The sequence below is a fragment of the Chiloscyllium plagiosum genome, chromosome 24 (genome assembly GCF_004010195.1).
Source record: "Chiloscyllium plagiosum isolate BGI_BamShark_2017 chromosome 24, ASM401019v2, whole genome shotgun sequence".
Lineage (NCBI taxonomy): Eukaryota > Metazoa > Chordata > Chondrichthyes > Orectolobiformes > Hemiscylliidae > Chiloscyllium > Chiloscyllium plagiosum.
In genome coordinates this window covers 22,118,768-22,128,851 of record NC_057733.1, presented here as the reverse complement: position 1 = coordinate 22,128,851, position 10,084 = coordinate 22,118,768, and the positions used below count along the sequence as shown (strand labels likewise).

At 40.4% G+C, this 10,084-nt stretch overlaps 1 protein-coding gene across 2 annotated transcripts in view; it reads left to right on the top strand.

The window, feature by feature from the left end:
- nup85 (nucleoporin 85) overlaps positions 1–10,084 on the top strand; it is a 43,805-nt gene that overhangs the window by 5,030 nt on the left and 28,691 nt on the right. For both annotated transcript variants that reach the window (XM_043714536.1, XM_043714537.1), the window contains exons 2-4: positions 761–851; positions 3,446–3,605; positions 5,059–5,135. In XM_043714536.1, the coding sequence (XP_043570471.1) occupies positions 761–851; positions 3,446–3,605; positions 5,059–5,135 (328 nt within the window). The remainder of the gene's footprint in view (positions 1–760; positions 852–3,445; positions 3,606–5,058; positions 5,136–10,084) is intronic.

Genomic DNA, 10,084 nt, shown 5'->3' with positions numbered 1-10,084 from the left:
CAGCCTTCTTGACCTGCAATCTTCTTCCCGACCTCTCCGCTCCCACCCCCTCTCCGGCCTATCACCCTCACCTTAACCTCCTTCCACCTATCATATTCCCAGCGCCCCTCCCCCAAGTCCCTACTCCCTACCTTTTATCTTAGCCTGCTTGGCACACCCTCCTCATTCCTGAAGGGCTTATGCCCGAAACGTCGATTCTCCTGTTCCTTTGATGCTGCCTGACCTCTTGCGCTTTTCCAGCAACACATTTTTAAACACCAGGTTATAATCCAACAGGTTTAATTGGAAGCACTAGCATCCATCACACCAGCATCACCAAATCATATCCTATGATTGTATTTCTTTTGCACTGCAGTACATGAACTACACCTCAAAAACATTTAATCGGCTGTAAACCAAATTGGGATGTTCAGAAGATGTGCAAGATGCTTTGGAAATGCAAGTCAGCCTTCCCTTTTGAAGTGTTGTTGCGAAGCGACGCCCAATTTGCGCACAGTGAGAACCTAAACACATGATCATGACGAGATGCACTGTTCTTAGCAATGCTTGTTGAACAAGTGTTGGATAGAATGTCGGGGTGAATTTACTGGCTTCCTTTCAATCACGTTCAAGGGTATTTTTGTATTCACCTGATGAGGGAAAACATCTCTTTTGAAAATCAATGCATTTAATTGGTCAGCAGTCCTTCAGAGGAAAAGTAAAAAATTTCTTCAACAACAGAGTTTCAAATAAATAATTTTCATACTTTTGTTGTTTCTAGAATATTCCAGGAGTGGACGTTGGAGAGTTTGTCGGGTTTGAATGGGGCCCTACGCAAATGTTGCTATATCCAACGTGGCATGATCATACAAGTACTGTAATATTTAAATTATTTGTTTTTTTTAACTATCTTAAGTAATTTTGAATAATGAGAAATTGCTTTCATCCGTATAGTTTTAACCTAACAAATTTTGGAATTGGATTTTAAAGCCTTGATGGAGATCCTTCTGCATACACTCCCACACAAGTGATAAACATAAATAAGGAGTAACAATTTCCAGTGGTCACAGAGCCTGTGACCAGAGGATACAGATTTAAAGTAATTGAGAAAAGAACCAGAAGCAACATGTGACAAAATATTTATTGTTGTGATTTGAAATTAACTGCCTTAAAAGAAGGATGGATATGGATTTAATCATAATTTTTTAGAAAGAACGAATTTGATGGAAGATGAGAGAAATGGAAGTAATTGGATAGCTATATCAGGGCAAAAAACATTCTCCTTGACTATAACAGTCCATGATTCTGTCCTGGCATAATTTACTCCAATGTATTTGCAAATATCATATCATATTTACATTTTCCATTTAATTGATATGAGAATGAATAGTTTTGAATAAAAAATTCCTTGATTGACTGAACCAAAAGGCAAAGTATGGAAATTACATAAAATGGATGAAAGACCCATGTCTGTGAGACCCTGTATAGGGAACAGACTAGAGAAATAGCTTAATGTAGGCATATAGGCCTATATGTTAAAGTACAGATTATGTTTTTGGGAGCATAGTAGATTCACAATTGGGTTGGGGGTACTCCAGTTTTATGAGACTTGACTACTTGGAAAGTTAATGATAAAAAGCCATCACAGGAGGTGAATGTCATTAGAGAATGGAATACCATAAGATGTAGATGCAGAATTAGGCCATTCAGACCATTGACTCTGCTCCACCGTTCGATCATGGCTCATTTGCTTCTCAATCCTATTCTCTTGCTTCTCCCCATAACCATTGATCCCCTTATCAAGCAAGAACTTATCTATCTCTGCCTTAAATAAAATCAATGACTTAGCCTCCACAGCCATAAGTGCTTTTGAGTTCCAGAATCACCACCCTCTGGTTCAAGAAATTCTTCTTCATCTCAGTTCTCAAGGGTCATCCCCAGGTCCTAGTCTGTCCTACTCGTGGAAACACCTTCTCCACATCCACTCTATTCAGGCCTCTCATTATCCTGTAAGTTTCAATCAGATCTGCCCCTCAGCCTTCTAAACTCCATTTGAGTACAAACCCAGAATCCTTAACTACTCCTCATACAACAAGCCCTTGATCACTCTTATAAACGTTCTTTGAACCCCCTCCAATGCCAGCATTTTATTTTTTAGATACAGAGGTCATGTATTACTTTGCTGGAAGGAATTGCTGAGACAAATACCATTGCAAAATTGTTTAAATAATTAAAGATAAAGATACTACTGTGGGGATAGAGTCAATTAGTGGGATTAATTTGGATAAAAAGAGTGCAATTGGGTATGTAGCAAAGTGGTGAATAATAGATTCAGAAAGTAATAGAGATGTCCAGCATGAAAACAGACCCTTCGATCCAACTCATCCATGCCGACCAGATATCTTACATTAATCTAGTCCCACTTGCTAGCACTTTGCCAATATCCCTCTAAACCCTTCCTATTCATGTACCCATGCAGATGTCTTTTAAATGTCGTAATTATATCAGCCTCCACCATTTCTTCTGGCAGCTTATTCTATACACGCACCACCGTTTGCGTGAAAATGTTGCACCTTTGGTCCCTTTTAAATCTTTTCCCTCTCACTCTAAATCTATGCCATCTTGTTCTGGAATCCCCTTTTTTGTTGGATTCCTCTGGTTAAGTGATATGATGTTAAAGATGGACTGTGAATGTTTTGGAAACTACAGAGGAACTTCGCTTATCTGAATGAGATGGGCGGGCACTATTTCGTTCAGATAATTGATTATTCGGTTAATCGATTCAATGCCTTTCCTCTAGGGCTCAGAGTTTTCTATTAAGTATGCTACTTGTTCAGGAGATAAGACAGCATCACAACACGCGTGAGGCCCTGCCTGCCTCAAGCCCTGTCCAACACCGCCCCCCTGCCTGCCCCCAAACCCCATCTAACACCGCCCCCCACCCGTCCCCAAACCCCATCCAACACTGCCCCCCCACCCCCAAACCTGTCCAGCTGTGTGGGGGGTGTGGGAGAGAGAGAGAGAGATGGGGTGGGAAGTCAGTAATTTAGAGATGGTGTCTGCGCCCCCATCAGTCCAGGACTGTTTTTGGCAGCAGTTTTAATCACTGTAAACAAAAGACGCAATCAGTGTTGGAAACATGTCTTTGATGTAATGTTTCTGTTGGGACCTCGATCTCCTTCGGATAATCTGATTTTCGGATAATTGGTATTCGGATAATCGAGGTTCCCCTGTAATTGCTTCCTGGTTTATCAACTAAAAAAGTAGATTTGGAACTGAATTTCAGATCTTTCACATTCATTTTTAGTGCTGTGACAGATTGTGGTTTCAACCACTCGCCCTTTATGAGAGCTATGTCTCATTGTTCTGAGTAATGAAATGTCATTGAAAAGCACTATTGTCTGGTATGCTTTATATAGACTTGTACAGTTCCATTTCTCAGTTTTCCTTTCTGTTCCAATCCCAGAGCATGCACCAGATGGATCTCGAAGAATGCAGTTCATTCAAGTTGTCTACAACGATAAAGATGTATACTCGCCAATTCTGCCAAAACTTTTTAACGAGTCACATGGCATCTTCATGACTCTTCAGAAATCCGAACACAATTGCACAACCCAGAAAGCGGAGTGAGTAGAAGCTGATTTCAAGATTTTCTTTTACTCTGAAATATAATCCATGACTTATTATAGTTCACTTGTTGAAACGAACTGATATGAATGAACTGGGGCTGGTTCTTTTTTGCAATATTTGTAAGTGACTATAAGAAAGACAGGCTTGTATTTATAGTGCACTTTATCAAGCTTCTTGGATGCTTGAGACACTAGTAAAATACTTAATATAAAATAGATCATTATGAAGTGTGGCAACTGTGCTGCGAGAAATTGTGGAAGTCAGCCAATGGAAAATGGTAACAAAATGCCTGAAATAAGTTAAACACTAAGAAGGAAAATTAAAATGTGAGACAAACCCTATTAAGATTCTTTAAAAGGATGGTGACTATTGACGAGACTCCTCCCAAAATATATGTATACATATATATATATATATATATATATATATATATACATATACACACACACACCATAATGAATAAAGTAATTGGAAAGTTATAAATGTAACAATATTAAGTATACTAGAAATATGAAATAAAATTGAATATTCTGGACATTTTGACATTCCATTTATATTTGAGAAAATTACAAATGGTCACAGCATAATGGAAGAATGAGAGAGAGAAAGTAGTATCTCATCAATATAAAGAAAGTTGTGGGGAAGTTAGCTTTATTAGTCAATGACTGAGAACTGAGTCAAAGTTTGTGCTGAGAGGGTCAGTGTGAATTTGACAGTGGTAGGACATGTCTAGTTGATATATTAAATTTCTTTAGGTAATCAGTAAGAAGTACTTGTGGATGTTGCCTATGTGGACTTCGGCTTGATAAATTTCCATGAAATTCTTAATAAAATTGTATGCACCCAGAATTATGAAGGTAACCTTGTAAGTTGGGAGTTAGGAGACAGAGTTGAGATATAAGGTCTTCTTATTGACAGGATGTGACTTGATGTTCTGTAAGGATCTACATCTGCATTTTTGCTTCACATATATTGATAAAAGAGTAGAGAGTTGGATATGGAAGTTTTGCAAGTGACTCAGTTTGGTGATTCCGGAAGTAGTACAGATGAATGAAGGGTAATACAAAAGGATATACATTATGTGAGCAGCACTATGAGGTGATGTGAAATCATCCACCATGAATTGGCATATTTAAAAACTTGTGAAAATTATAAAATGTGGTTGAACAGAGAAATCCACAAAAAAAGTCCTAATACTTGAGTCCTGTTCTGCATGTTGATTCTTTTGTAACTGTGCCTTACATTAGTTTTATTTTAGTTCATTATCATAATGTCACTGTTTATTCTGGATTTGAGTATTAGATTTACTTTTTTCTCGATCATGTTTGCACATATACGCTCTTTCTAAAGCTTGAAATGCATCAGCCAATGTTGACATCCCATTGAGTGTTAATGGTGGGGTGGAGTCAAGTTTTATTTCAATGTAGTAACAGATGATTTTTGTTGTAGGTTAGTTTCTATTAGTAGGAACTATCGTTCGGTGATAAGAGCTTACCTGGAGGAACTGCATAGAAGCGCAGGGTCAGGTAAGCTACAAATTACGATGTGAAGACTTTACTCTATAACTTTAGAGATTCAGAGAGGAATGTAAGTTCCATTTCCATTTTTACAAAGATTAACAAGGATTACCCACCATTAACATTTTTGGGTCTGTAACCTGTTGACGTGACCCCCATCTGGCTGGCATGTCTGTCACGTGACTTAATTGTTTAAGGATTCCTGTGAAGCCTTCCTGGTCCTCTTTTCCACAATTTACTTCAAAGATGCTCCATGGTCTAGATGGAGCACCAACTTCTGGTCCTATTTCTGTGACTTCGCTTGCACATGGGCATTTGGTGGAATAATCATGACTTTTGTTTCCTCACAACAGACGACATGGGTCAGAGACTCTTATTTCTTGGCAGTCTGTTAGCTTTGTGGTCTCCTCGATGCCAGGAGACCTGTGTGTTGACTACACCCTGTCGAAACTGCACACTTCCCCATTTTCTTGATGGTAATGTGCGTTGGGCTTGATGAATTCTAGATCAGTTGTATTAAATGCCACCACATGTGTGCCAGTGTGTCATGGTGTTTTCAACAGGACCATATTATTGTGTGACTAGCTTCGGGATAGAACGGTGGAAAATTTCCACAGCTGTTGTATCCACTGCCTGCACCATGCCATGTTTGACATGTGGAGGAAACTTGTTGATTATCTCTGATCCAATCACTGCTACTATTGGAAAAGCTGGCATTTGACAAGGCATTTCAGTATGGCATTTGACAAGGCATTTAGGACAGAGATGAGGAGAAACTTCTTCACCCAGAGAGTGGTGGCTGTGTGGAATGCTCTGCCCCAGAGGGCAGTGGAGACCCAGTCTCTGGATTCATTTAAGAAAGAGTTGGATAGAGCTCTCAAAGATAGTGGAATCAAGGGTTATGGAGATGAGGCAGGAACAGGATACTGATTGAGGATGATCAGCCATGATCATGTTGAATGGTGGTGCAGGCTCGAAGGGCTGAATGGCCTACTCCTGCACCTATTGTTTATTGTCTATTATCACTCTTGTAAGTGACCAGTTGGGATTATCAGGCCATAGTTAGACATGGATATACCACCATTATCAATTCTTGGATCAGTCACATTTAAACCCCTCGACATCAAATGCAAGCATATGATGACGTTCCAAACAAAGTTGATTTTGGTGTGTCTACTTAGGGGTCAGTTAGCTCAGTGGCTGAACAGCTGGCTTGCCAATGTGGTGATGCCAACAGTACAGGCCAATTCGCATGCCAGCTGAAGTCAGCATGGATGTCCCATCTTCTCAGCCTTGCCTTTCACCTGAATCGTTGTGACCTTTAAGTTAAACCACCACCAGTTGTCTCTTTCTAATAAGAGAGCAGCTCTGTGGTTCTTTGGAATTATGGTGATTTTAGCTTTATTTCGTGAAAGTTGAAGTTTGGAGAAATCCAATGAGCTTATTGAAATTTACTCCTCCAATACCAATGATAAATATCCATCTTCTCCAATGTGCTTTGTCTATGGCAATTATTTCCATGCATGCTCCACTCTGGGTATAGAGAATCTTGCGAGTAGTTTTTAATTTATGTTCTTTGGTCCTTTCTTAATTTAATTGCTATTCAAGATTTAATCAATACCATGAAACATTTTGTATCCCTCCCTAACGTTTATTTTTCTGGACTGGTGTTTGAGCTTCTCAGATCTGATGTGATTCATTCTAAAGAATTATAGAATACAATAAAAGAGAAAATCATTCTTCCTGCTTTAAGTGTCTATTCTGCTTTTCTTCCTTAGTGAATGTGTTGGTTTCTGTCTCAACTATTCCCTGTGATCAAGTATTCAATACTCTGGAAACCCTCTGTGTAAATACATTTCTTTTAATCCTTCTCCTTGCTCAATAAAAATTTTACATTGATGATTGCCAAATATACTTATAAAATTACAAAAATTGCCTTGCATATGTTGAGCACTTCCCAGACGTTAGCAGCTATTTCTCTCAAATGTTAGCTAGGAGACCAGGAAATTAAACACTGATCAGTTACGGTCAGGTTTTGTTTGTGAACTCCATAGTGTTTGATGACAAAGACCTTTGCTTGTCAATAAAATTGAGAAGTTGCAATCACCACAACTTTTATTAGTGACATATAAGAGCAGTAATTCCATCAGCAATGCCTCCACTGCTTCTCCCAAATTCAAGGAGGGCAGTCAAATAAAAACTTGCCTTTCATGAAGCCAGCTCCATAAGCATTCAGGCCAAATTCCTGCAAAGCTACCTGCCTGCATGGTGGCACAGTGGTTAGCACTGCTGCCTCACAGCGCCAGAGATCCGGGTTCCATTCCTGCCTCAGGCGACTGACTGTCTGGAGTTTGCACATTCTCCCCGTGTCTGCGTGGGTTTCCTCCGGGTGCTCTGGTTTCCTCCCACAGTCCAAAAATGTGCGGGTCAGGTGAATTGGCCATGCTAAATTGCCCGTAGTGTTAGGTGCAGGGGTAAATGTAGGGGAATGGGTCTGGGTGAGTTACTCTTCAGCGGGTTGGTGTGGACTTGTTGGGCCGAAGGGCCTGTTCCACACTGTAAAGTAATCTAATCTAATCTAACTTCAATGGACTGGATTCGGTGTCCAAATGGTGGAAAGTCACTTTCCCTACTAGGTCCTGTTTTCTCAATTTTCAAATGGCCAGTGTTTGGGGGAGGACATAGAAAATGTTTCAAAGACTTTCTGAAGTCCTTGAAATGCAGCAGCATTTACAGTAACGGCAGTCATATTCTGAAAGGGGAGAGTGACCAACAGGTACACATTGGAATCAATGACATAGGTAAGGAAAAGGAAGAGATTCTACAGACAAAATATAGGAAACTAGGCAGAAGGTTAAATAGTATGTCCTCCGGGATAGTAGTATGTGGACTACTGCTGGTGTCATGTGCTAATGAGAGTAGGAAGAGGAGGATACAGCAGATGGCTGTGTGGCTAAGGAGCTGGTGCAGGGGACAAGGAGTCACATTTTTGGACCATTGGGGTCTCTTCAGCAGTTAAATGACCTATATAACAAGGATGGGTTCCACCTGAATTGGAAGGGGGCCAGTATCCCTCTGGGGAGATTTTGTAGTGCTACTCGGTGGCTTTAAACTAATAAGGGTTGGTGGCAGGGACCGAGAAAAGAGAAAAGGCTGAGGCTGGTTTAGTAGGTAAGGGGAGCAAGTTAAATAGAGTCTAGATTAGAGTGGTGGTAGAAAAGCACAGCAGGTCAGGCAGCATCCGAGGAGTAGGAAAATCGATGTTTTGGGCAAAAGCCCTTCAAAGTTAAATAGTCAAGATAGGCAAGAGCTTGGCAGAAAATGAAGTAGACTGATCAATTAAGCTGCCTTTACTTCAACACAAAGGGCTTGACAGGTAAGGCAGATGAATTTAGCACATGATTGGGAACATGGGACTGGAATATCATAGCTATTACAGACATGTGGTCAGGGATGGACTGGACTGGCAGCTTAATGTTCCGGGGTAAAGATGCCATAAAGAGGGAGGCAAAAGAGGAGGGCGAGTGGCATTTTTGCTTGAGGATAACATTACAGCTGTACCTGGGGAGGACATTCCAGGGAGATTACCCAGTGAAGTTATATTGGTGGAACTGAGAAATAAGAAAGGGATGATCACCATGTTGGGTTTGTATTGTAGTCCCCCAATAATTGGTGGGAATTTGAGAAGCAAATATGCAAGCAGATCCCAGACATCTGTGAAAATAATAGGATTGTAATTGTAGGGGATTTTAACTTTCCAAACATAGACTGGCCCTGTCATAGTGTAAGGGCTTGAAGGGGGTGGAATTTGTGAAGTGTTTACCAGAAAACTTTCTTATTCAATATGTGGACACACCTGCTAGAGAGAGAGCAATACTTGACCTCCTGTTGGGAAATAAGGCAGGACAAGTTACAGAGGTGTCAGTGGGGGAGCGCTTTGGGGGAAGTGATCATAACTCTGTTAGTTTTAAAATAGTTATGGAAAAGGATAGAACTGATCAAAAAGTCAGAATTCTAAATTGGAGGAAGGCCAATTTTGATGGCATTAGACGGGAATTTTCAAAAGTTAATTGGGGAGGCTATTCAAAATGGATGTTTGGCAAGTGGGAGGCCTATAAAAATGAGATAAGAAGAGTCAAGAGACAGTATGTTCTTGTCGAGGACCAGGTGGGTAGATATAAGGAGTGCTAGATGACTAGAGAAACTGAAGTTCTGATCAAGAAAAAGAGGGAGGCATATATCAGGTATATGCAGCTGGGATTGAGTGAATTCTTAGAGCAGTATAAGGGCAGTAGGTGTATACTCTCAGCAAATCAGGACAGCAAAAAGGGGACATGAGATAATTTTGACAAATAGAATTAAGGAGAATTCAAAGAGATGCTATAAGTACGTTAAGGGTGAAAGAGTAACGAGAGAGAGAATGTGGCCCCGTAAAGTTCAACATGGCCTTCTGTGTGTGGAACCATGGAGATGGTTGAAATACTAAACAAATATTTCGGGTCAGTATATACTATGGAGGAAGACGTGGATGCTTGGGGAAATAAATAGTGATATCTTGAAAGAGTTCATATCACAGAAGAGGAGGTGTTGGAGGTCTTACAACTTTTAAAGGTAGCTGAATCCCTGGGACCTGATCACATGTTCCCCAAAACTTTGTGGGAAGCTAGGGAAGAGGTTGCTAGGCACCATGCTGAGGTATTTGTATCATGAGTAGTCACTGGTGAGGTGCGGGGAAACTGGAGGTTGGCTAATATGGTATCATTATTTAAGAGAGGCTGTGAGTAAAAGCCAGGGAACAATAGACCGGTGAGCCTTATGTCAGTGGTCAGTCGTATTTCACAGACTTGACTGAGATTTTTTGAAAAGCTGACAAAGCAGAAAGCAGAGCAATAGACATTGTTGATATGGACTTCAGCAAAGCGTTTGACAAGGTTCTGCATGGTTGACTGTTTAGTAAG